Source organism: Heterodontus francisci, chromosome 8 (genome assembly GCF_036365525.1).
Source record: "Heterodontus francisci isolate sHetFra1 chromosome 8, sHetFra1.hap1, whole genome shotgun sequence".
Taxonomy (NCBI): Eukaryota; Metazoa; Chordata; class Chondrichthyes; order Heterodontiformes; family Heterodontidae; genus Heterodontus; species Heterodontus francisci.
The window spans coordinates 4,299,040-4,326,793 of record NC_090378.1 but is presented as its reverse complement, the minus strand read 5'-3'; the positions used below and the strand labels follow the sequence as shown (position 1 = coordinate 4,326,793).

The 27,754-nt window shown below is 46.1% G+C and overlaps 1 protein-coding gene across 3 annotated transcripts in view; it reads right to left on the bottom strand.

Annotated features, from left to right (window-relative positions):
* Window positions 1-210: 210 nt before the first annotated feature.
* Window positions 211-27,754, bottom strand: part of rnpc3 (RNA-binding region (RNP1, RRM) containing 3) — a 54,393-nt gene continuing 26,849 nt past the window's right edge. The window contains exons 10-16 of one of the 3 annotated variants that reach the window (XM_068036560.1): window positions 17,498-17,625; window positions 11,843-11,998; window positions 7,821-7,915; window positions 7,642-7,700; window positions 3,434-3,596; window positions 1,368-1,473; window positions 211-1,267 (exon numbers count right to left, since the gene is read on the bottom strand). In XM_068036560.1, the coding sequence (XP_067892661.1) occupies window positions 1,218-1,267; window positions 1,368-1,473; window positions 3,434-3,596; window positions 7,642-7,700; window positions 7,821-7,915; window positions 11,843-11,998; window positions 17,498-17,625 (757 nt within the window). In that variant the 3' untranslated portion in view covers window positions 211-1,217. Of the gene's footprint in view, window positions 1,474-3,433; window positions 3,597-7,641; window positions 7,701-7,820; window positions 7,916-11,842; window positions 11,999-17,497; window positions 17,626-27,754 lie in introns of all 3 variants that reach the window. The other 2 variants (XM_068036562.1, XM_068036559.1) reach the window with 2 other exon arrangements.

Here is a 27,754-nt window from a genome sequence, read left to right as displayed (position 1 = left end):
GTGGAGGACCTCAGGGGAATGGGAGTGGAGTGGAGGAGCAAGAGGTGCCTGAACGAAGATCAGAGAGGACAGGCCGAAGTTAGATCAGAGCATTGGAGTCACGGTCGGGACGGGACTGGGAGATGGGTGACTCTGGAATACCAAATTACCGTCAAAGATTAGACACGACATAATGCAAAAAAATCAGATCAAATAAAAATGACAGCTCTGTAACAACACTTATTTTTATTGAACACATTCATTGACTGTGATCACTGACACTTTCACAAAGTACAAAACAAACAGCATCCCAAATAAGATGCCCCTTAAAAACAGAACAAGGATTTCAATGCAGTCACTGCTGTTGTCTCAGTTCTGAGTTTTTTTTCCTGAGCTAATCATAATCAGACACTCCACCAGAAGAGGCAAAGGAAACACCAACAATCACCAGACACACACATCGCTCACTCTCACTGTCACTCTTACTCAACTCTCTGGAGTCCTGTCACTTCAGTGTAATCCCAAAAGGGCTGGAGAGAAACTCTTTCCCCAAATCCACTAATCAGCTGGGGTTTAATGTGGTTTGCGACCTCTCCCAGGAGATTACATGGTGGGTGGGGAGTGTCTGAAACGTGAGATGTTTCATCTATCCAGACCGAATGCCCATGAGTCATTTCCTTTCTGACAGCTTTGCATGTCTTGATTGCACCTACAGTGAAAACTTATATTCCACTTATCTATTTAAAAAAAAATACCAAAGGCAACCGGTTTGCCATTGTGTTCTTGATCCAAATGTATTTGAAACATCCTTGAAAACCATTTCCTATTTTTCCTGGGGCGAGCCGTTTGTGTTCAGATGTGTTTGGAAATTGGCATCATTGCAGCGTCCACAAGTTCCTGATGCAAAAGTCGTAGTTTTCAGGCTGCACATCTTACTCCAAACAGCAAGCATAAAGGCTGCATGGTTTTTAGTGCATGTGCGATTTCAATGCAGTGAATTGCTTACATGTCACAGCAGCAGAAGAATTTTTTAACAAGTCATTATTACTCAGCTGAGGAGCAGCATTGAGTAAGTATTCTTTCAGTGAACAAAAAATAACAAAAGCCCTGATTGCTGAGACACACTCTGTTCCCCTGCCTATTCTCAGTGACAATGGGAGGAACATTGATGCTGGGTTTTGCATTGCATTACTTTGTTTTATATATAAAGGATACATCATAAAGGATACACTGAATTATCATTCCCCCAACCTGATGATCTGGGCATTTACTGTGCACACAGCGTGAACTGTAACCAAGAGAAAAACACATCAACTAGCCTCAGAAGCTGGTTCTATAGGTCACGTCAGGGTGAAACACGATGTCAATGAGCACAGCAAGAGACCCACCATACAACCCTCTGATCCTCACTTTCCTCGGACTCTCTTGCTGTCTGCTGAATCTTGCTTCGGACGTGCAGAGCGGGCAAATTGCTGGAAAATCGCTAAGGATTAACTTTGGATACAATGGAAGAGCCATCAACAACAACTTGCATTTATATAGCACCTTTAACATAGGCAATACACTGGAGAATAAATCAGCCAAAAATCTGATACTGAGCCACATAAGGAGATACAGGACAGGTGGCCAAAAGCTTGGCCAAAGAGGTAGATTTTAAGGAGCATCTTAAATGGAGGACAGAGAGGTGGAGAGGTTTAATGAGGGAAGTCCAGAGCTTAGGGTCCAGGCAGCTGAAGGCACGGCCGCCAATGGTGGAGCGACTAAAATATGGGGATGTTTTAAGAGGCCAGAGGTGGAGGAATGCAGAGTCTTTGGAGGAAGGTTGTAGGGGGGAAGGAGGTTGCAGAGATAGGGAGGGGCGAGGTTATGGAGGGATCGGAAAACAAATATGAGGATTATAAAAACGTGGAGAAAGCCTCCATAATTTAGATTTACTCTACTCAAAAGAAGGTACTTGCTAAACATGCTGCTCTCCTCAAAGTTTAAATTGGATTTCAGGCAAGTATTGTTTGGAAAGATTATTTTTGCCCACCAGATATATATCCCAGAAGACCTTGCTCCTAGGCTGTTGTCGGGTAGCTATTTCCAAGGTTACCGACCAGATCAGGTGGAATAGAAACAGGTATTAAAATTTCACTTTGTAAGACCAGCCTGTGTGAATAAACCAAAACCCAAAGTTCAGAGATGCAGTTCTACAGCCTAAATGACTAGTTATTTGACTGAGATTGTCGACAGTTAAGTTTCACTGGGTTAGAAAAACCTGCAGAAACTGACGCTTAATTAATATTGGAACCAAATACGGAATCCACACTTTAAACAGCCTAGATGAAAATAGATTGGGTGATCCTGTGTGGAATCTGCAAGCATGACCCTGAGCTATCAGTCACTTGCCATTGTAACTGTCTCACTCCCACTCTGTCCTCTGCCTCCTAGACTGCTCCAATGAAGCTCAATGGAAGCTTGATGAGCAGCACCTCATCTTTCCATTAGGCACTTTACAGCCTTCTGGACTCAACAATTTCAGATCATAACCTCTGCCTTCATTTTTTTGTCCAGCAGCTGTTACCATATATATCTCCTAGACACACATCTTTTGTTTATTTATCTCATTACCTCCCCTTTTGCCTTGTGCCATCACCCCTTTTTGTCATTTGATCTCTCCTGCATTCCACCCATCACATACCTTCCCTTTTGTTCCCACTCCCCTTTTCCTTTGCTTGCTTATAACTGGTTACATTTCTAACTTCTCCCAGTTCTGATGAAAGGTCATCAACCTGAATCGTTAACACTTTCTCTCCCCACAGAATCTGCCAGACATGCTGAGTATTTCCAGCATTTTCTGTTTTTATTTCAGATTTCCAGCATCTGCAGTATTTTGTGAAGAAAAATATTTGCTATGCTTGTCAGTATGATTATACCACATCTACTGTAGTAAAATAACAACTGTGAGGAATTAAAAATATCTAAATGTATTAAAATAAATGGGGGAATTAAACCATCAAAAACTCCCAATAACTTGAGATGTGGAGAGACTGCAGAAGCTGAGATTGTTCTCCTTAGAGCAGAAGATGAAGAGAAAACTAACAAAGGTATTCAACATCAAGAGTTTTAATAAGGAGAAACCCTACTGGCAGGAGGGTCAGGAACCAAAGGACACAGATTTAAGATAATTGAAGAAACAGAGGGGAGACGAGGAGAATCATAGGATGATACAGCAGAGGAAGCCATTCAGCCCATTGCGCCTGTGCTGGCTCTTTGGAAGAGCTATCCAATTAGTCCCACTCCCCTGCTCTTTCCCCACACACCTGCAATTTTCACCCCTTCAGGTATTTCTCCAATTCCCTTTTGAAAGTTATTACTGAATTTGCTTCCACCGCCCTTTCAGACAGCGCATTCCAGATCACAACAACTCACTGTCAATTACTGAAAAGAAGATGCATTCCCTAACACTCACTCGAATTCCTGTTGTTCTATGAAAGGATACCACCACCATTGGTTTCTCTTTGAGCTCGAACCCATTTACTTCTTTCAAGGCTTTCGCTGCTGCTTTTTCATTGGGAAGCCCAACGAAAGCTTGTCCCTTCATCCGCCCTTCTTTCATCAATCGGATGTCAAACCTGCGAAGGCGAAAGAACAGCTTTGAAAATATACCCATCATTCAAATTCAAAACTAACAGGAGAGAAATTGGTATCTGCATTTGACAGTCACTTAACATCCTTTTCCAAAGAGATGAACTAGATCTGCTCGTTAACCTCCATTGGCTGCTGGTCCCTCAACATCTTGATAATAAAATTCTCATCCTTGCGTTGAAATCCCCCTTTGGTTTCAAGCCTTCCCTATCCCTGTAACCTCCTCCAGCCCCACACTACCTCACCATCCCCGGGTACGTCCTGTCCCACTGGCAGGACAGATCCAGCTGAGGAGGCGACACAGTGGTATACAGTCGGGGAGGGAGTTGTCCTGGGTGTCCTCAACATCGACTCCATACCTCATGAAGTCTCAAGGCATCAGGTCAAACATGGACAAGGAAACCTCCTGCTGATTACCACCTATCTCCCTCCCTCAGCTGATGAATCAGTACTCCTCCATGTTGATCACCACTTGGACAAAGCACTGAGGGTGGCAAGGGCGCAGTATGTACTCTGGGTGGGGGATCTCAATGTCCATCACCAAGAGTGGCTTTGTAGCACCACAACTGACCGAGTCTTAAAGGACATAGCTGCTAGACTGGGTATGCGGCAGGTGATGAGGGAACCAACAAGAAAAACATACTTGACCTCACCAATCTGCCTGCCACAGATGCATCTGTCCATGACAGTATTGATAGGAGTGACCACCGCACAGTCCTTGTGGAGACAAAGTCCTGCCTTCACATTGAGCATACTCTCCATCATGTGTGACACTACCACTGTGCTGAATGAGATAGATTTCAAACTGAGGTAGCAATACAAAACTGGGCATCCATGAGGCGCAGTGGACCATCAGCAGCAGAATTGTACTCAACCACAATCTGTAACCTCATGGCCTGGCATACCCTCACTCTACCATTACCATCAAGCCAGGGGGGTCAACCAACCCTGGTTCAATGAAGAGTGTAGGAAGGCATGCCAGGAACAGCACCAGACATACCTCAAAATGAGGTGTCAACTTGCTGAAGCTACAACCCAGGAATACCTGCGTGCCAAACTGCATAAGCAGCATGCGATAGACAAAGCTAAGCGATCCCACAACCAACGGATCAGATCTAAGCTCTGCAATCCTGCCACATCCAGCCGTGAATGATGGTGGACAATTAAACAACTAATTGGAGGAGGTGGCTCCACAAATATCCCCATCCTCAATGATGGGGGAGCCCAGCACATCAGTGCAGAAGAGAAGGCTGAAACATTTGCAATAATCTTCAACCAGAAATGCCGAGTTGATGATCTATCTCGGCCTCCTCCTGAAGTCCCCAGCATCACAGATGCCAGTCTTCAGCCAACTGGATTTACTCCGTGTGATATCAAGAAACAACTGAAGGCACTGGATACTGCAAAGGCTCTGGGCCCTGACAATGTTCCAGCAATAGTACTGAAGATCTGTGCTCCAGAACATGCTACGCCCCTAGCCAAGCTATTCCAGTACAGCTATAATACTGGCATCTACCTGTCAATGTGGAAAATTGCCCAGGTATGTCCTGTACGCAAAAAGCAAGACAAATAGAACGCGGCCAATTACCACCCCATCAGTCTACTCTCGATCATCAGTAAAGTGATGGAAGGTGACATCGACAGTGCTATCAAGCAGCACTTGCTTAGCAATAACCTGCTCAGTGACGCCCAATTTGGATTTCGCCAGGGCCACACAGCTCCTGACCTCATTACAGCCATGGTTCAAACATGGAAAAAAGAGATGAACTCAAGAGGTGAGGCGAGAGTGACTGCCCTTGACATCAAGGCAGCATTTGACCGAGTATGGCATCGAGGAGCCCTAGCAAAACTGAGGTCAATGGGAATCAGGGGGAAAACCCTCCACTGGTTGGAGTCATACCTAGCGCAAAGGAAGATGGTTGTGGTTGTTGGAGGTCAATCATCTGAGCTCCAGGACATCACTGCAGGAGTTCCTCAGGGTAGTGTCCCAGGCCCAACCATCTTCAGCTGCTTCATCAATGACCTTCCTTCAATCATAAGGTCAGAAGTGGGGATGCTCGCTGATGATTGCACAATGTTCAGCACCATTTGTGACTCCTCAGATACTGAAGCAGTCCGTGTAGAAATGCAGCAAGACCTGGACAATATCCAGGCTTGGGCTGATAAGTGGCAAGTAATATTCATGCTACACAAGTGCCGGGCAACGATCATCTCCAATGAGAGAGAATCTAACCATCTCCCCTTGACATTCAACAGCATTATCATCGCTGAATCCCCCACTATCAACATCCTAGGGGCTACCATTGACCAGAAACTGAACTGGAGTAGCCATATAAGTACCGTGGCTACAAGAGCAGGTCAGAGGCTAGGAATCCTGTGGCGAGTAACTCACCTCCTGATTCCCCAAAGCCTGTCCACCATCTACAAGGCACAAGTCAGGAGTCACAACCACCCTGGAACTATATCGCCATTCCTTCACTGTTGCCAGGTACAGCTCCAACAACACTCAAGAAGCTGACACCATCCAGGGCAAAGCTGCCCGCTTGATTGAGACCCCATCCACCACCATAAACATTCACTCCCTCCACCACCGACACACAGTGGCAGCAGTGTGTACCATCTACAAGATGCACTGCAGCAACTCACCATGGCTCCTTAGACAGCACCTTCCAATTCTGCGATCTCTACCAACTAGGACAAGGGCACTAGATGCATGGGATCACCACCACCTGCAAGTTCCCCTCAAAGTCACACACCATCCTGACGCGGAACTATATCGCCGTTCCTTCACTTTCATTGGGTCAAAATCTTGGAACTCCCTTCCTAACAGCACTGTGGGTGTACCTACCCCACATGGACTGCAGCAGTTCAAGGCGGCAGTTCACCACCACCTTCTCAAGGGCAATCAGGGATGGGCAATAAATGCTGGCCTTGCCAGTGAGGCCCACATCCCATGAACAAATAAAAGAAACCCCTTCCTAACCCTGTAACACCCTCCACCCCTCCCTATCTCTGTAACCTCATCCAGCCCCTACACTCCTCCCTATTTCCATAATCTCCTCCAGCCCTACAACCCTTCGAGCTCACAGAATTGTTGCAAAACAGATGGAGGCTATTCTGCCCATCGTGTCTGCACCAACTCTCCGAGTAAGCAATTCACTTAGTACTTCTCCATATTTGGCCACTTACGCATCCCAGAGTTTAATCGCTCCACCAATAGTTGCTGTGCCTTGAGCTGCCTGGGCCAAGCTCAGGAATTTCCTCCTTAAAAGTCTCCACCTCTCTCTCCTGCTTTAAGATGCTCCGAAAACTTCCCTCTTTGACCAAGCTTTTGATCACCTGTCCTAATTATCTCCTTACGTGGCTCAGTGTCATTCCTATTCCTTTTTTTTCGCCTGTTTATGCTTCTGGGTAGCACCTTGGGATGTTTTCTTACTTTATTTAGAGAATACAGGAGAATAAATCAACATGACAGAGAAGTTCTATAATATTAATAGTTTTAGTCTAATTGCCAATCAATAAAATAATAATCTAATTGCCAACCTGCTCTTATGTTTAAACAGCAACTTTCACTACCGCAGGATGTCCCAAAGTACTTTAAAGCCAATGTGGTACTTCTGAAGTGTAGTCATTGCTGCAATGTAGGAAATACAGCAGCTGATTTGTGCACAGTAAGATCCTACAAACATTGCGATAATGACAAGATAACCAGTTTTAATGATGTTAATTGAGGGATAAATACAGGCCAGGTCAAGGGGAGAACTCCTCTGTTCTTGTCTGAAATAATGCAGTGGGAGCTTTGACATCCACCCGAGGGGGCAGACGGGGCTCCCGATTTAACAGCTCATGGATGACACCTTCGACAGTTCAGCACCCCCTCAGTACTGCACTGGCAGTGTCAACTAGTTTAGGCACTCAAGTCTATGGAATGGAAATTGAAACCACGACCTTCAATATTTCAAGAGATATCGAAATATAAACATTCAGAGTCTCTCAACACTGCATCAGTAAAATGGAACTAACATATCTTACATGTTCCTTTCAGCTTGCGATGAGAAGTTGACATATCTGCCAAAGATGAACTTCAAGTCCTGGAATGAGATTAAAGTTCAAAAACATTAAAAACACAAACTTCACAACTCGGAATCTTATTAAAATTGCATTGATAAACAAAAGCAGCTAGTGATGGGAGGAGTTAAGACAGAAACTACCTTCTCTTCAACTTGCTTGGACAGATTCTTTACGTACAGTCGACAGCTCGGTTCACCTGAACTATAATTCTTAAACATCGACATGCTCTCCATTTCTGTTCAAAATAAAACACATCAAACTGCATATCGGTAGCAACAGAGGAACAGGAGGAGGCCATTCAGCCCCTTGAGGCTGTTCTACCATTTAATTAGCTCATGGCTGATCAGTATCTTCACTCCATCTTGGTTCCATTAATCCCTTACCTAATAAAAATGTATCCATCTGTTTTTACATTTCCAATTGTCCTCTAGCCTCATCAGCTTTTCGAGCGGAGAGAGCTCCAGATTTCCACTCCCATCCGTGTGAAGAAGTGCTTCCTGACATCACTCCTGAACAGCTTGGCTCTAATTTTAAGGTTCTGCCCCCTTGTTCTGAACTCTTCCCATTTGAGGAAATAGTCTTAAGAGTCATAATGGCACAGGAGGAGGCTATTCAGCCCATCGAGTACATGCCAGTTCTCTGGACAACAATCCAGTCAGACCCACTCCCTCACTCTATCCCTGTAACCCTGCAAGTTTATTTCTATCAAGTGCTCGTCCAATTACCTTCTGCAATAATTCATCGTCTTTGCTTCCACCACCTTCATGGGCAGCAAGTTCCAGGTCATTACCACTCGCTGCGTAAAAATATTCTTCCTCACATTCCCCCTGTATCTCTTGCCCAAAATATTAAATCTGTGTCCCCTGGTATTTGTGCCATCAGCTAATGGGAACAGTTTTCTTTGTCTACCTTATCCAACCCTGTCACAATATTGTACACCTCTATCAAATCTCCCCTCAATCTCCTTTGTTCCAGGGAAAACAATCTCAGCTTCTCCAACTGAACCTTGCAACTAAAATCCTCCATCCCTGGAACCATTCCAGTAAATTCTTCTGCATCCTCTCACATACTTCCTTGTGGTGACCAGAACGCTCTAGTTGGGGCTTAACCAGAGTTTTACAATGGTTCAGCATAGTTTTCCTGCTCTTGTACTCAATGCCTCTATTTATGAAGCCCAGGATCCCATATGCTTTACTAACCACTCTCTCAATATATCCTGCCACCATCAAAGATCGATGTACATGCACTCCCAAGTCCTCTGTTCCTGCACATTCTTTGGAACTGTGCCATTAAGTATATATTGCCTCACCCTATTCCTTCTGCTAAAATGCATCACCTCACATTTGTCAGAATTAAATTCCATCTGCCACTTGTCTGCCCATTCTGCTGGCCTATCTATGACTCATCCTCACTGTCGTACCTCCAAGTTTGGTAGCATCGGTAAAGTTTGACATTTTACTAATATCCTAGTAATTTATATACATCAAAAAAGCAGTGGTTCCAGCACTGACCCTTGGGGACCACCACTGTCTACCATCTTCCAGTCTGAAAAATAACCATTTATCACAACTCGCTGTTTTCTCTCCTTAAGCCATTTTTTATCCAAGCGGACACTGACCCTCGCATTCCGAGCTTCAATTTTGTTAAAGTACTGCATAAAAGCAAATTAACAAATGCTTTCTTAAAATCCATATAAACAACATCCAATGCATTCCCTTCGTCAACCTGCTTTGTCACTTCATCAAAAAAATTCAATTAGGTTAGTCAAGCACGATCTGCCTTTTACAAATCCGTGCTGGCTCCTTAATTAATTCAAAGCTGTCCAAGTGCCTGCTGATTTTTTTCATTGACCGTTGTTTCTCAAATCACTGATGTTAAACTAACTGGCCTGTAGTTGCTGGGAGTGTCCTTACACCTTTCTTGATTAAGGATGTCACATTTGTCACTCTCCAATCCTCCTGCACCTTCCCTGTATCGAGGGAAGATTGGAAGGTTATGACAAGCATTTCCTCCATCGCCACTTCCTTTAGCAACCTGGGATGTAAGCCATCCAGACCAGGTGGCTTTTCCATTCGAAGCACAGCTGGTCTTTCCAATACATCCTTCCTATCAATTTTCACCACATCCATTACCTGTACAATCGCCACTTCTACCGATATTTAATCAGCATCCTTTTCCTTAAGGAATACTTGTTTTGGTGTTTACTAAGTATTCTAGTCTTGCCCTGCATCTCTAAACATATATCAGCCTCTTTGTACCCAACAGACCTCACCTCTTACTACCTGCTTACTATTTACATGGCCAAAGATGACTTTTGGCTTCCATGTTGCTGCCATTCTATTCTCATGTTCTTTCTTTCTTTGCCAGTCTTATTTTCATCACCTTCCCTTTCAACCTCTTATATTTGGCCTGGTTCTCACTTGAAGAATTCACCTGACGTGCATCACACCCTCTTTTTCTGTTTCATCATATTCTCTATCGCTCTCGTCATCCGAGAAGCTGTTTTCGGTTCCCTGACCTTTCACCCTTGTTGGAATGTACCCAGCCGTACCTGAAGTATTTTAGTATTTTAAGCTCGAAGGTTTTATTCTCACCACTGAATAGTGAATTAAAAAATATTGGTTCGATTCCAGCCAATATTTATACAGTTAAAAAAAAAATTGTTAAATAGTTTTGAAGATCAACATTTGCCAACGCTGCAATAGTTAGATTAGATTAGAGATACAGCACTGAAACAGGCCCTTCGGCCCACCGAGTCTGTGCCGAACATCAACCACCCATTTATACTAATCCTACACTAATCCCATATTCCTACCAAACATCCCCACCTGTCCCTATATTTCCCTACCACCTACCTATACTAGTGACAATTTATAATGGCCAATTTACCTATCAACCTGCAAGTCTTTTGGCTTGTGGGAGGAAACCGGAGCACCCGGAGAAAACCCACGCAGACACAGGGAGAACTTGCAAACTCCACACAGGCAGTACCCGGAATCGAACCCGGGTCCCTGGAGCTGTGAGGCTGCGGTGCTAACCACTGCGCCACTGTGCCGCCCAAGCTGTTCCTCAAGCTTGTGTTGAGCTTCATTGGAGCAGGCTAATGACAGAAAGGGCAAAACAACGGCAAGCTGGAACTGAATTTCAAAACATAACTAAGAGAAACAAAACATAACCTAGTACCACCCCCACCCCCAAAACCAACCCCATCCATATACACACTTCCCTTCCCCCCCCCCCACAAACACTCTACTTCCCCGTTCCACCCCCACACCCCCCCGTTCCCCCCTCCATAAATACCCCACCCACTCCCCCCCCCACAAACACTCTACCCGCTTCTCTCCCCCCTCCACAAACACTCTACCCCGTTCCCCCCCACCACGCACACTCGAAACCCCCCCCCCCACCACGCACACTCGAACCCCCCCCCCCCACCACGCACACTCGAAACCCCCCCCCCAACCACACGCTCTACCCCCCCCCCCCAACCACACGCTCTACCCCCCCCCAACCACACGCTCTACCCCCCCCCAACCACACGCTCTACCCCCCCCCAACCACACGCTCTACCCCCCCCCCCAACCACACGCTCTACCCCCCCCCAACCACACGCTCTACCCCCCCCCCAACCACACGCTCTACCCCCCCCCCAACCACACGCTCTACCCCCCCCCCAACCACACGCTCTACCCCCCCCCCCAACCACACGCTCTACCCCCCCCCCCAACCACACGCTCTACCCCCCCCCCCAACCACACGCTCTACCCCCCCCCCAACCACACGCTCTACCCCCCCCCCCAACCACACGCTCTACCCCCCCCCCCAACCACACGCTCTACCCCCCCCCCAACCACACGCTCTACCCCCCCCCCAACCACACGCTCTACCCCCCCCCCAACCACACGCTCTACCCCCCCCCCAACCACACGCTCTACCCCCCCCCCCAACCACACGCTCTACCCCCCCCCCCAACCACACGCTCTACCCCCCCCCCAACCACACGCTCTACCCCCCCCCCCAACCACACGCTCTACCCCCCAACACACACATCCACTTGACCCCTCCATCCCTCCCAGCACCCACACACCCCCGCAGAAACCACACACATCTGGTCACTCCCCCAACACCCACCCCTGGCATTCACTCTGCCTCTCACACTTACCCTCTCTCTTGATTCTGCCCCTTGCCAGCTGTTTCCTGGAAATGAACTCTGAGGGAATCTCCTCCTCTTCCTCCTCACTTTCACTTTTGGAACAGACAGGAGCAGGCTGAATCTTACCAAATCCTGAGTTTTGAGGCTCCGAATTCTCCTGTGACTCTGTAAATGTGATATTAGTTAAACAGTGCTCAACAAGTGTTCACAATTCACTGCCAATGGCCTCACCGAGTAGCCACTAGTTTGTTTACAGTAATTCCCATCTAGAAAGTGACGGGACTCGTAACTAAGGTCGTTATGATCTGCATTTATATAGCAACTTAAAAGCAGTAAAACGTTCCAAGATGATTCACAGAGTTGTAAATCAGACACTGGGCCACACAAGGTGACATTAAGTCAGGTCAGGCGACCAAAAGTTTGCTCAAGGAGGTAGGTTTTAAGGAGCGTCCACAGAGGAGACAGAGAGGTGGAGAGGTTTAGTGAGGGAATTCCAGAGGTCAGGGCCCAGGCAGCTGAAGGCACAGTAACCAATAGTGGAGCGATTAAAATCAGGGATTAGCAAGAGGGCAGAATTGCAGGAGCAAAGATATTGGAAGGTCGTAAGGCTGGAGGAGTTTGGAGAGAGATAGGAAAGAGGCAAAGCCATAGAGGGATTTGAATATGGGGATGAAAGTTTTAAAATTGAGATGGTGCTTGACTGGGAGCCAATGTATCATTCGTGTTCTAATTCACACTGTATTAAAGAGGAATTATATTTAGACAGTGTTAATTGTGTATCAATTGGTTGTTAATTGCATTCAAGTGGTGGGTATTATTTGGAGATTTACCTGGAGAGGCTGAAAGAGGCATTGAAGGTTGGAGGAGCATGATGTGCAACATGTGTCTCTGTAAATAACACACAACACTCCACAATCTTTTGATCAGAACTGAAGCTTATAGACACTTGTTTCACTGAAGGAATCATTACATGTTGTGACGGAACTATAATTATTTTTCTCCTCGGATTAAAACTGTGCCTTTAAGACTCTGTTAAAATTGTATCTTTAAGACAGTGAGAGAAGTTTTGGATTTCTGAGGCAGTGTGCTACAGCTGCATTTTGTTACCGAGGCAACAGCAGGAGAGGTGTCACATGGTATAATGTTTCGATGCGACTGTGTGTAAAACTGGCAAAAACCGGCCTGAGCCAGCAAACAGCGAAGCGTGCTACTGGAAAAAGGAGCTGTCTATTCTCTCCGAGCAGAAATTCTACAAGGAGCTACAGGTCAAGTTAATTGCCTGGGAAAGAAAAAGCTTTTTTTTTTTTGAAGAGACCAGTTTGTATTGCTGAAGGTAGTAATACTCCTTTTCTGTACTTCCAAGCCAGGAAGTATTTGCTTCATGATTGAATCTCTCTTGACTGATTGTATTTTCTGGAATTCGCCGGTGTTTGATGCCTGTTGCAGCTGACATATTTTGAGTGCCTATTCAGAGCAGACCATTGCATCAAATCCATGTGGAGACTTCGAGTGGTCTTTGACTATTTCTACATTAGAATACCTCACCCATCAGGAATGTAACCCTGTCAGGCAAACCCCACCTGCCAAGACTGAGGCACAGATTATTTCGCCAAATGAACATTAAAACTTAAAATTGCAAGCCTTGACCAGAAAGACATTTCCATGGAACAATGGGGATCTAGCAGTTGCTTCTCCAATATACAGAAGTGGTCAGACCAGTTTTGGACATATGACTGGCTGGCTGGCGCTTTTGAATTTGAACTTCCAACCAAGTTGGAGGTTGAGGAGATGGCTCCAGATAAGGAACTGGTCATATGACTAGCCTGCGGGGCAACCTGGGAGTCTTTTTTGAATTTGAACTCCCAAACAAAGGAATTGCCAGAGATACAAAGCCATATGCTCATGAAGTAAAGATCTTCTCCTGGGACCGAGAGCATCTCCTCTCCTGCCTGCCTGCTCATCTCTCAGGGAACTGAAACCATGTGAAACTCAAAGAGAAAAGGGTTTGCCACGTGAACAAAGTTTGAGGATGATTACTGGGCCCCAATGAATTGCGAGACCATATCTTCAATCAAGAACTACAGCAAGCTCAAGAAAGAGTAACAAGATATTGCCTCAAACTGTTTTAATTATCTTTTCTTCTGCTCTTTTCTATTCCTATCTTGCATGTTTATATCACGTGTGCATGCTAACGTGAGCACATCATATATCCGTAGGCATGAACCGTATAAGAGTTTAAGTTTTAAGGTTTTAATAAATTTCCTCTTTCCGTTTTAAACCAAAGAAAGCCTGTGTGTGCTCAGTTCTTTGCCTTATAATTGGAAACTACGAACATGGATTCACAAAAAGGGGAGATCAAAACACACTGTTTAAAATTAAACCCTGTTACAATAAGACCAGGTGAAGACAGTAAGAGAGCCCGAGACACATTGCTCACCTGGTCACAACAAAGCCACCAAGACTTACTTACTTATTTATTCTTAAGAAACAGCTAATTTTTAAAAACACCACTTTTAAAACAGGTTAACCGTAGTTTTTGAATTATGCATGTGAATGGGGGAGTTAGATTAAAAATAAATTCTAAGGTCTTTAGACATAGGTTTATCTTAATAGTGTTTAAGATTTAGTTTTAATAAACAGTTAATTTGTTGGTGTCTAAGGATACCTGGTTTGGTCTGTTTTATTCTAGGGGTTACTAGAGTGTTTAATTTTGCTGTTTTTCCAGTTGGGTGGGAAAACTTTAATATGCTGCGATCAGTAGAGTCATAGAGTCATACAGCACAGAAACAGGCTCTTCGGCCCATCGCGTCTTTTTTTTTAAGAACATTACAGCGCAGTACAGGCCCTTCGGCCCTCGATGTTGCGCCGACCTGTGAAACCATCTGACCTACACTATTCCATTTTCATCCATGTGTCTATCCAATGTCCACTTAAATGCCCTTAAAGTTGGCGAATCTACTACTGCTGCAGGCAGGGCGTTCCACGCCCTTACTACTCTCTGAGTAAAGAAACTACCTCTCACATCTGTCCTATATCTATCACCCCTCAACTTGAAGCTATGTCCCCTCGTGTTTGCCATCACCATCCGAGGAAAAAGACGCTCACTATCCACCCTATCTAACCCTCTGATTATCTTATATGTCTCTATTAAGTCACCTCTCCTCCTCCTTCTCTCCAACGAAAACAACCTCAAGTCCCTCAGCCTTTCCTCGTAAGACCTTCCCTCCATACCAGGCAACATCCTCGTAAATCTCCTCTGCACCCTTGCCATAGCTTCCACATCCTTCCTATAATGCGGTGACCAGAACTGCACGCAATACTCCAGGTGCGGTCTCACCAGAGTTTTGTACAGCTGCAGCATGACCTCGTGGCTCCGAAACTCGACCCCCCTACTAATAAAAGCTAACACACCATATGCCTTCTTAACAGCCCTATTAACCTGGTTAGCAACCTTCAGGGATTTATGCACCTGGACACCAAGATCTCTCTGTTCATCTACACTACCAAGAATCTTCCCATTAGCCCAGTACTCTGCATTCCTGTTACTCCTTCCAAAGTGAATCACCTCACACTTTTCCACATTAAACTCCATTTGCCATCTCTCAGCCCAGCTCTGCAGCCTATCTATGTCTCTCTGTACCTGACAACATCCTTCGGCACTATCCACAACTCCACCGACCTTAGTGTCATCTGCAAATTTACTAACCCACCCTTCTACACCCTCTTCCAGGTCATTTATAAAAATGACAAACAGCAGTGGCCCCAAAACAGATCCTTGTGGTACACCACTAGTAACTAAACTCCAGGATGAACATTTGCCATCAACCACCACCCTCTGTCTTCTTTCAGCGAGCCAATTTCTGATCCAAAGCTCTAAATCACCTTCAACCCCATACTTCCGTATTTTCTGCAATAGCCTACCGTGGGGAACCTTATCAAACGCCTTACTGAAATCCATATACACCACATCCACTGCTTTACCCTCATCCACCTGTTTGGTCACCTTCTCGAAAAACTCAATAAGGTTTGTGAGGCACGACCTACCCGTCACAAAACCGTGCTGACTATCTCTAATGTACTTATTCTTTTCAAGATGATTATAAATCCTGTCTCTTATAACCTTTTCCAACATTTTACCCACAACCGAAGTAAGGCTCACAGGTCTATAATTACTAGGGCTGTCTCTACTCCCCTTCTTGAACAAGGGGACAACATTTGCAATCCTCCAGTCTTCCGGCACTATTCCTGTCGACAATGACGACATAAAGATCAAGGACAAAGGCTCTGCAATCTCCTCCCTAGCTTCCCAGAGAATCCTAGGATAAATCCCATCTGGCCCAGGGGACTTATCTATTTTCACACTTTCCAAAATTGCTAACACCTCCTCCTTGTGAACCTCAATCCCATCTAGCCTCGTAGCCTGAATCTCAGTATTCTCAACAACATTTTCTTTCTCTACTGTAAATACTGACGCAAAATATTCATTTAACACTTCCCCTATCTCATCTGATTCCACACACAACTTCCCACTACTATCCTTGATTGGCCCTAATCTAACTCTAGTCATTCTTTTATTCCTGATATACCTATAGAAAGCCTTAGGGTTTTCCCTGATCCGATCCACCAATGACTTCTCGTGTCCTCTCCTTGCTCTTCTTAGCTCTCCCTTTAGATCCTTCCTGGCTAGCTTGTAGCTCTCAAGCGCCCTAACTGAGCCTTCACGTCTCATCCTAACATAAGCCTTCTTCTTCCTCTTGACAAGCGCTTCAACTTCTTTAGTAAACCACGGCTCCCTCGCACGACAACTTCCTCCCTGCCTCACAGGTACATACTTATCAAGGACACGCAGTAGCTGCTCCTTGAATAAGCGTCTCTGCCGGCCATCAAGCATCTATCTATTCGAAGCCCATTTTCCAGCACTTGGCCCGTAGCCTTGTACGCTATGGCATTTCAAGTGCTCAGCTGAATACTTCTTAAATGTTGTGAGGGTTCCTGCCTCTACCACCCCTTCAGGTAGTGTGTCCCAGATTCCAACCACCCTCTGGATCAAAAAGTGTTTCCTCAAATCCCCACTAAATCTCCTGCCCCTTACCTTAAATCTATGCCCCTTGGTTATTGACCCCCTCCGCGAAGGGAAAAAGTTTCTTCCTGTCAATGCCCCTCATAATCTTGTACAGCTCAATCAGGTCCCCCCTCAGCCTTCTCTGCTCTAAGGAAAACAACCCTAGCCTTTTCAGTCTCTCTTCACAGTTGAAATGCTCCAGTCCAGGCAACATCCTGGTGAATCTCCTCTGCACCCTCTCCAGTGCAATCACATCCTTCCTATAGTGTGACAGGACTGAATTGACAGTGCATTTCTCCCACCGCGATCGTAACATATTAATTGACAAAGGTATGAATAAGGGATTCACCAGCAGATGGACTGAGGCGAGGGTGGAGATGGGTGATGAGCTGGAGGTAGAAGCTGGTCTTTTGCGATGAGCGTCTTTCTTTATATTTTTGTCATGTCCCAAATGATAGTATGTTAACTACATATCAGCAGTAATTAATTGGCTGCAAAGGGTTTTGCAAAAAGGATAATAAATAAGGATAATAAATTCAATTTTGTTCTTTTTACAACTGGTAAAGCATTTAAACTGCCTCACAGAATCAACAACATCCTACCTGGCCAATGCTCTCCTCCTGCCTCCAGCAAGCTGCCAACATCGGCAGAGATGTGGAATTCTATTTTCTTTTGACCATGAGGCTGCGGTTGGTCAAAGACTTCAGACGTTGGCACAGCGGGATGCGAGCTGGGAAGGCACAGGAAGATGCAAATCATCCTCTATGGAAACCACTGACTGCGAGTCTTTCTTTACCAAAAGACCACGCGTCCTGGAATCTATTATTAAAGAAGTCTTAACATTGTACTTGGAAAAGCATAGTATGATTAGAACAAGTCAACATGGTTTTACTAAAGGGAAATCCAGTTTGACAAATTCATTAGAGTTTATTTATTAGATGTAGTATACCAGGATTTCCAAAAGGCATTCGATATAGTACCACATAAAAGATTAATAGGCAAGATAAGGGCTCAAGGTGTTGGGGGTAATATATTAGCGTGAATAGAGGATTGGTTAACAGACAGGAAGCAACAAATGGGCATAAACAGGGCATTTTCAAGTTGGCAGGCAGTGAATAGTGGAGTGCCGCAGGGATCAGTGCTGGGACCTCAGCTATTTACAATCTATATTAATGACTTAGATGAAGAGAGAGAGAATAATGTATCTAAGTTTGCTGATGATACAAAGGTAGGTGGAAAGGTAAACTGTGGGGAGGATATAGAGAGGCTGCAAAGAGATATGGACAAGTTAAGTGAGTGAGCAACAAGATGGCAGATGGAGTATAATGTAGGGAAGTGTGAAGTTATGCACTTTGGTCACAACAATAGAAAGAAGAATATTTTTAAAAGGTGTTAAAGTTGTAAGTCTCAATGTTCAGAGAGACTTGGGTGTGCTTGTACAAGGAATGTAGAAAGTCAACATGCAGGTACAGCAAGCAATTCGGAAGGCAAATGGCATGTTGGTTATATTGCAAGGGGATTGGAGTATAGGAATGAGGAAATATTGCTACAATTGTATAGAGTTTTGTTGAGACCACATTTGGAGTACTGTGCAGTTTTGGTCTCCCATTTAAGAAAGGATATACTTGCATTGGAGGCAGTGCAGCGAAGATTCACTAGATTGGTCCCTGGGATGAGGGGGTTGTCCTATGATGTGAGGCTGAGTAAATTGGGCCTGTATTCTCTGGAGTTTAGAAGAATGAGGGGTGATCTGATTGAAACATATAGTATTCTAAAGGGGCTGGACAGGGTAGACACTGAGATTATTTCCACTGGTCAGGGAACTTTTCTGATGAAAGGTCACAGACCTGAAACGTTAACTCTGCTTCTCTCTCTCCACAGATGCTGCCAGACCTTCTGAGTATTTCCAGCACGCTCTGTTTTTATTTCAGATTTCCAGCATCTGCAGTATTTTGCTTTTACTAAAACACAGGGGTACAGTTTCAGGCTAAGGGGCCGATCACTTAGGACTGACAATAGGAGAAATTACTTTACTCAAAGGGTTGTGAATTCCTGGAATTCTCTACCCCACAGGGTTATACATAGAATCATAGAATGGTTACAGCACAGAATGTTCCATTGTTGTACATATTTAAGGTTGAGATAGACAGATTTTTGGTCTTTCAGAGAATCAAGGAGTAAGGTAAGCAGGCGGGAAAGTGGAGTTGAATCCTAAGATCAACCATGATCGTATTGAATGGCGGAGCAGGCTCGATGGGCCATATGGTCTACTCCTGCTGCTATTTCTTGTGTTCTTGTGAGTCTGTTTACATTTAGAATGGTTGGTACGATCCCTACCAGTAATGGCAGGCACATTGGTGTGAACTCCATTTAGCTGATATCAACACGCTGGATACTGTAGCCAAGAAATGGAAGATTTCCCGTTAGGATGTGTAGTATTAGGGTGGAGGAATAGGTTAAAACTCGCTGTGCATTGACAGCCTATTGTGCCCTGCCTTCCAACAACCAGCTCCAAATGATACCAGCACAATGTTCACTGTATTCAGATAGTATGACGACTTCCCAAACAACAATCCTCCACCTGTGTGAGTGAAAGACATTTTACTCCAGGGTCAGGGTTGGGTCATATGTTGGAACAATGGTTAATCTCTCTCCTTCCTGCTGTACTGCACACCAACACATTTCAATAAGCATGAAGCACCTGATAGAGGTGTATACAGACTAGAATCTATTCAGATACGACACAGGTGATTGATAGAGAGAGCAGCTTCTTAGTTTTACTGTTCTTTGAGCTCTCCAACTAACTCTTGAAAACCATGTTTCTTTAAAACACTTAGTTTCCAAGTCACAGGTAAGACCTGACAAGGTACTTGTTCCTCAATCCTTTGAGAACCATCTGTTTACATAAACTGTCTCAGCTGTTAACTTCAAAGACACTTCCCTCAAACAACACTTACTGACCTATAGTCATTTGGTAGTACAGAACTTGAGTATTCAGGAAGGAGTTTGGCAGTGTTCGGGGGTGTCTGTTTCGGTGCAGGGAGAGCAGCAGGTGAAGTACGTGGGCTGGGGCACAGATGGACACATGGCAGTATGATATCATAGCTATCATCGCCACACTAAAGGAAGGACGTGATTGCGCTGAAGAGGGTGCAGAGGAGATTCACCAGGATGTTGCCTGGGCTGGAGCATTTCAGTTATGAAGAGAGACTGGATAGGCTAGGGTTGTTTTCTTTGGAGCAGAGAAGGCGGCTGAGGGGGGACATGATTGAGGTATACAAAATTATGAGGGGCATAGAGTACATAGGAAGAAATTTTTTCCCTTAGTGGAGGAGGCAATAACTAGGGGCATAGATTTAAGGTAAGGGACAGGAGGTTTAGAGGGGATTTGAGGAAAACTTTTTCACCCAGAGGGTGGTTGGATTCTGGAACACACTGCCTGAAGGGGTGGAAGAGGCAGGAACCATCACAACATTTAAGAAGTATTTAAATGAGCACTTGAAACGCCATAGCATACAAGGCTATGGGCCAAGTGCAGGAATATGGGATTAGAATAGATAGGTGCTGGATGGCCAGCACTATGGGCCAAAGGGCCTGTTTCTGTGCTGTAAAACTCTATGACTCTATTGCTGAAAGCTTTTTGTCTTGCACTCATCAGGACAATCTGCAAGAATACCAATGTAAGGGAAAACAACAACTTTATACTGTATAAGAGAACGCTGATTGATTGGCAAGTACATTCTGATTGGAAGAAGTGTTGCCATGGAGAATGCACCAGTTTACAGTGACCAACAGTTAACTGCCAAGCTTTGTTTGAAATTTAAACTAGGCAGCTTGACTCTGATTGGTCAAGACATTGCCCAGAGGAATGAACCAGCAAATGGCTGTCACTTATTGTGTTCAGTTGAAACAGCACAATGTTTGTACATGTTCTTTCTGTCTGCAAAGAACAGGGCTCTATGTATTAATATATGTAGCTTCCAGTACGCAAAGAAATCTCTTCTCATACTGTATAAAGTTGTTGTTTTCCCTTACACTGGTATTCTTGCAGATTGTCCTCATGAGCGCAAGATGAAAAGCTTGGACAACATGTCTCTATTTTCAGCAATACTCAACTTCCTAACCTGTGCGATTCTGAATCTTTTGAAGAGTAGTTTTATGAACATCTCAGCTTCTGTACTAATAGTTAATCGGCTCCCTCTGCCTGATTATTACTCTCGCCACTGAAGTTATACATAGAATCATGGAATGGTTACAACACAAAAGGAGGCCATTCAGCCCATCATGTCTGTGCCGGCTCTCTGCAAGAGCGACACACCTTGTCCTACTCCTCTGCCTTTTTCCCGTAGCCCTGAAAATTTTTTCCCTTCAGATAATTATCCAGTTCCATTTTGAAAGCAGTGATTGAATCTGCCTCCACCACACTCTCAGACAGTGCATTCCAGATCATAAACACTTGCTGTGTAAAAACGTTTTTCCTCATCTCACCGTTACTTCTTTTGCCAATCACCTTAAATCAGTGTCCTCTGGTTCTGGGTTGTAAGGGGGTAGGGGGTGCAGGGGGAAGATGGTGCGAGGGGGGGGCGGTGAGCTGAGAAAGTGGAGCTGGGAAGGGGAAGGGGGGGGAAAAGGGGGTGCAGGTAATAAGCCATTTCCTCAGTTCCCACCATCGACGCCTGGAAGGTGAGCGACATCCTCATGCACCGGTACCAGCATTGCTGACAGTGCGCTGCAGATGCTCTCTGAGCCATCTCCCGCGAGCGCTTTGAAATTGCGGCCGAGGAGCCGTTCGTGGCTTTTTGCGTGTTCGGGGCTTCCCCTCTGTGATAGACTTATTTCCCTAGGGTCCCGCTGCTCCTTCTTCTCTACAATGGACTTACCGCACGCCGTGGCCGCGGACACTCCGGACGGTGTAGACAGCAGGATCGGAGATCAAAGTATCAGCAGCTGTACTTTTCAGTTTCATCCGGATTTCGTTCAATTTCATTGAGAAAACAAAGAGCAGGTATGGCTGGGGGAGGGCAGTGGGCCCAGGCAACATAAACTAGCTGATAGCTTGTAGTTAGGGCTAAAATGAACTGATTAAAGAGCCAGGGGAGTTTAAACTGTGTAAGAGGGTACATTGGGGGAGAAAACACTAAGAATGGGAGCAGATGGCCATGGATAGAGTTGAACAGCAAGGGAGCTTCCTAGGGAGCTTACCCACCCCCACCGCCGCCTTACAGCCCCCTTTCCCAGCTCCCCTTCGCACCCCCTTCCCTCCACCCCTCCCCCTCGTCCCACCAGCATCCACCTACCCCTGAGCAGGGGCCTTAACATCCCCACTGCCTTGTGGGCGTCTCGGGAGAGACCAGGGCTAAGGAAGTAAACCCTAACAGAAAATCCGGAGCAGAACCCCGTAGGCGGTCATGTGTCACCTTTGGCATGTTTCCGGCAGTTCCTGCAGCCATACTGTTGCCAAACGTCGTGCTCTGCACTCCTTTGGACCCCACCAGAAAGGCCGAGAGGGGGGTTTTGACAATTGGGCAACTCTCAACCTCCATACATTCACCCAGGCATGCGCCATGGAGAGGTCACTCCACAGTCGTCTCACAGCGACTGAAACAACACGGAAGGCAGCAGTTACGGGTTATAAGTCCAGCTCAACTGGCGTAAAGATTGGGCGCCACAGGTTGCCTTTGTCGGTGGGAGAGATCATCGCATCTCACTGGACAGCTACCGCCCACCTCAAATCGGGCAGCCCCCGGTCAATAAGGTTCTGTCCCGCCACAGTCCACCTGCTTCAATGGGTGCTTGGAGCTCAGGGTCATTGCCTGACAAGTGGACTGTAACACCACACCAAACAGCACAACAAAAAAAGGAAAGAAGGTACCAGCCCTTCGTTTTGCAAGCTGGAACGTCAGAACTGTGTGTCCTGGCCTGTCGGAAGACCTTACACAAATCAACAATTCTTGGAAGCCCGCCATCATTAACAACGAGCTCAGTAGACACAATGTAGACATTGCAGCACTTCAGGAGACTCGCCTCCCCGCGAGTGGATCTCTCGCAGAGCAAGACTACACCACCTTCTGGGAGGGCAGGGATCCTGAAGAACCAAGCCAGCATGGAGTGGGCTTCGCCATCAGAAACTCCTTGCTCAGCATGATAGAGCCTCCCTCAAATGGCTCGGAACGCATACTGACCATCCGACTGCTCACCACCTCTGGTCCAGTACACCTACTCAGCATCTATGCTCCAACACTCTGCTCCCCACCTGAAGCTAAAGACCAGTTCTACGAGGAACTCCATAATATCATTAGTAGCATCCCCAACACCGAACACCTATTCCTGCTGGGGGACTTTAATGCCAGGGTTGGGGCCGACCATAACTCATGGCCCTCCTGCCTTGGGCGCTATGGCGTTGGAAGGATGAATGAGAACGGGCAGAGACTGCTTGAGTTGTGTACCTACCATAACCTCTGCATCACCAACTCGTTCTTTCACACTAAACCGTCACCAGGTTTCATGGAGGAACCCAAGATCGCGTTGTTGGCACCAGCTAGACCTCATCGTCACAAGGCGAGCCTCCTTAAACAGTGTTCAAATCACACGCAGCTTCCACAGTGCGGACTGCGACACCGACCACTCCCTGGTGTGCAGCAAGGTTAGACTCAAACCAAAGAAGTTGCATCATTCCAAGCAGAAGGGCCACCCACGCATCAACACGAGCAGAATTTCTCATCCACAGCTGTTACAAAAATTTCTAAATTCACTTGTAACAGCCCTTCAAAACACTCCTACAGGGGATGCTGAGACCAAGTGGGCCCACATCAGAGACGCCATCTATGAGTCAGCTTTGACCACCTACGGCAAAAGTGCGAAGAGAAATGCAGACTGGTTTCAATCTCATAATGAAGAGCTGGAACCTGTCATAGCCGCTAAGCGCATTGCACTGTCGAACTACAAGAAAGCCCCCAGCGATTTAACATCCGCAGCACTTAAAGCAGCCAGAAGCACTGCACAAAGAACAGCTAGGCGCTGCGCAAATGACTACTGGCAACACCTATGCAGTCATATTCAGCTGGCCTCAGACACCAGAAACATCAGAGGAATGTATGATGGCATTAAGAGAGCTCTTGGGCCAACCATCAAGAAGATCGGCCCCCTCAAATCTAAATCAGGGGACATAATCACTGACCAACGCAAGCAAATGGACCGCTGGGTTGAGCACAACCTAGAACTGTACTCTAGGGAGAATGTTGTCACTGAGACTGCCCTCAATGCAGCCCAGCCTCTACCAGTCATGGATGAGCTGGACATACAGCCAACCAAATCGGAACTCAGTGATGCCATTGATTCTCTAGCCAGCGGAAAAGCCCCTGGGAAGGACGGCATTACCCCTGAAATAATCAAGAGTGCCAAGCCTGCTATACTCTCAGCACTACATGAACTGCTATGCCTGTGCTGGGACGAGGGAGCAGTACCCCAGGACATGCGCGATGCCAATATCATCACCCTCTATAAAAACAAAGGTGACCGCGGTGACTGCAACAACTACCGTGGAATCTCCCTGCTCAGCATAGTGGGGAAAGTCTTTGCTCGAGTCGCTCTAAACAGGCTCCAAGAAGCTGGCCGAGCGTGTCTACCCTGAGGCACAGTGTGGCTTTTGTGCAGACAGATCCACCATTAACATGCTGTTCTCCCTTCGTCAGATACAGGAGAAATGCCGTGAACAACAGATGCCCCTCTACGTTGCTTTCATTGATCTCACCAAAGCCTTTGACCTCGTCAGCAGATGTGGTCTCTTCAGACTACTAGAAAAGATTGGATGTCCACCAAAGCTACTAAGTATCATCACCTCATTCCATGACAATATGAAAGGCACAATTCAACATAGCGTCACCTCATCAGACCCCTTTCCTATCCTGAGTGGCGTGAAACAGGGCTGTGTTCTCGCACCCACACTGTTTGGAATTTTCTTCTCCCTGCTACTTTCACATGCGTTCAAGTCGTCAGAAGAAGGAATTTTCCTCCACACAAGATCAGGGGGCAGGCTGTTCAACCTTGCCCATCCAAGAGCGAAGACCAAAGTACGGAAAGTCCTCATTAGGGAACTCCTCTTTGCTGACGATGCTGCTTTAACATCTCACACTGAAGAGTGCCTGCAGAGTCTCATCGACAGGTTTGCGACTGCCTGCAACGAATTTGGCCTAACCATCAGCCTCAAGAAAACGAACATCATGGGACAGGACGTCAGAAATGCTCCATCCATCAATATCGGCGACCACGCTCTGGAAGTGGTTCAAGAGTTCACCTACCTAGGCTCAACTATCACCAGTAACCTGTCTCTTGATGCAGAAATCAACAAGCGCATGGGAAAGGCTTCCACTGCTATGTCCAGACTGGCCAAGAGTGTGTGGGGAAAATGGCGCACTGACACGGAACACAAAAGTCCGAGTGTATCAAGCCTGTGTCCTCAGTACCTTGCTCTATGGCAGCGAGGCCTGGACAACGTATGTCAGCCAAGAGCGACGTCTCAATTCATTCCATCTTCGCTGCCTCCGGAGAATCCTTGGCATCAGGTGGCAGGACCGTATCTCCAACACAGAAGTCCTTGAGGCGGCCAACATCCCCAGCTTATACACACTACTGAGTCAGCGGCGCTTGAGATGGCTTGGTCATGTGAGCCACATGGAAGATGGCAGGATCCCCAAGGACACATTGTACAGTGAGCTCATCACTGGTATCAGACCCACCGGCTGTCCATGTCTCCGCTTTAAAGACCTCTGCAAATGCGACATGAAATCCTGTGACATTGATCACAATTCGTGGGAGTCAGTTGCCAGCATTCGCCAGAGCTGGCGGGCAGCCATAAAGGCGGGGCTAAAGTGTGGCAAATCGAAGAGACTTAGCAGTTGGCAGGAAAAAAGACAGAGGCGCAAGGGGAGAGCCAACTGTGTAACAGCCCCGACAAACAAATTTTTCTGCAGCACCTGTGGAAGAGCCTGTCACTCTAGAATTGGCCTTTATAGCCACTTCAGGCGCTGCTTCACAAACCACTGACCACCTCCAGGCGCTTATCCATTGTCTCTCAAGATAAAGAGGCCAAAGAAAGGTTCTGGGTCCTCTGGCAATGGGATCAGTTTCTCTCTATCTACGCTGTCCAGACTCCTCATGATTTTGAACACCTCTATCAAATCTCCTCTTAATCTTTTCTTCAAGAACAGGCCAAGCTTCTCCAACCTACCCACATAAATGAAATTCCTCATCCCTGGCATCATTCTCGTGAAACTTTTCTGCACCTTCTCTAATGCCTTAATATTCTTCCTGCAGTGTGGTGCCCAGTGCTGGACACCATACTCCAGTTGAGGCTGAACCAGTGTTTTACACAGTTTTATCATAACTTCCTTGTTTTTGTACTCCATGCCCCTATTTATAATTCCCAGGATACCATATGCTTCATTGACCACTTTCTCAACCTGCCCTGCCAACTTCAGTGATTTGTGCACATATATCCCCAGGTCTTTCTGCTCCTGCACCTCCTTTAGAATTGTACCCTTTAATTTGTGTTACTTTTATCACTCATGCTTGATGTCATCCTAGTCACCTATCTCTCTACTTAGGCGCCTGGTTACATTCCTGTTTATCCTGGAAAGCTTTTTGCTCAAACATACAAGACCGTTCACTCATTAACCCTCAACTTCTAAGATCAAACAGTCAATGGCCAAGATCCTGGAGTTGGCAGGCAATGTGATGATAGTACAGGTAGTTCTGAGTACAGTCGAAGGACGAGTTCATCGTTAAACTGAGATGTTTAAACCTGATTATAAAACCAAGCTTGGAGTTTGAGAGCAGGGATGGCAAAGGAAGAGGTTCTGTGATCAGCTGCTCCAAGCCCACTTAACATGGTTTAAGAGTCGCCTGGGGTGCTGGCAAATGCTAAGTGGCATTTGCACGATATGAGCAGCTGTGTGGGATCAACTAGGATGGTGCGGACTTTACATCCAGCTAACTGCTGCTTGTTAGATTTCACTGTGTTGAATGGCCACTGAGTTTTGCTACATAAACAGGGAATTGCGAGACTAAGAATGCCCAAGCTCCATCCAGTTATCCTTCGAACATCCTGCTAATCACACATTAGAACCACAGAAAGAGACCATTCAGCCCATCGTGTCTGCGCGGCCAAAAAAACTAGCTGCCCAATCTAATCCCACCTTCCATCACCTGGTCCATAGCCTCGCAGGTTACAGCATTTCAGGTGCAGGTCCAGGTACCTTTTAAATGAATTGAGGTTTTCTGCCTCCACCACCGATCCAGGCAGTGAATTCCAGACACCCACCACCCTCTGGGTGAAAAGGTTTTTCCTCATGTCCCCTCTAATCCCTCTACCAATCACCTTAAATCTGTGCCCCCTTGGAATTGACCTCTCCGCTAAAGGAAACAGGTCCTTCCTGTCTACTCTATCTAGGCCCATCATAATTTGTACACCTCTATTAAGTCAACCCTCAGCCTCCTCTGTTCTAAGGAAAATAACCCTAGCCTATCCAATCTTTCCTCATAGCTGCAACTTTCAAGCCCTGGCAACATTCTTGTAAATCTCCTCTGTACTCTCTCCAGAGTAATTATGTCCTTCCTGTAATGTGGTGACCAGAACTGTACACAATACTCCAGCTGTGGCCGAACCAACGTTTTATACAGTTCCAGCATTACATCCCTGCTTTTGTATTCTATACCTCGGCCAATAAAGGTAAGCATTCCCTATGCCTTCTTCACCACTCTATCTACCTGTCCTGCCACCTTCAGGGACCTGTGGACATGCACTCCAAGGTCTCTCACTTCCTCAACCTCTCTCAATATCCTCCCGTTTATTGTGTATTCCC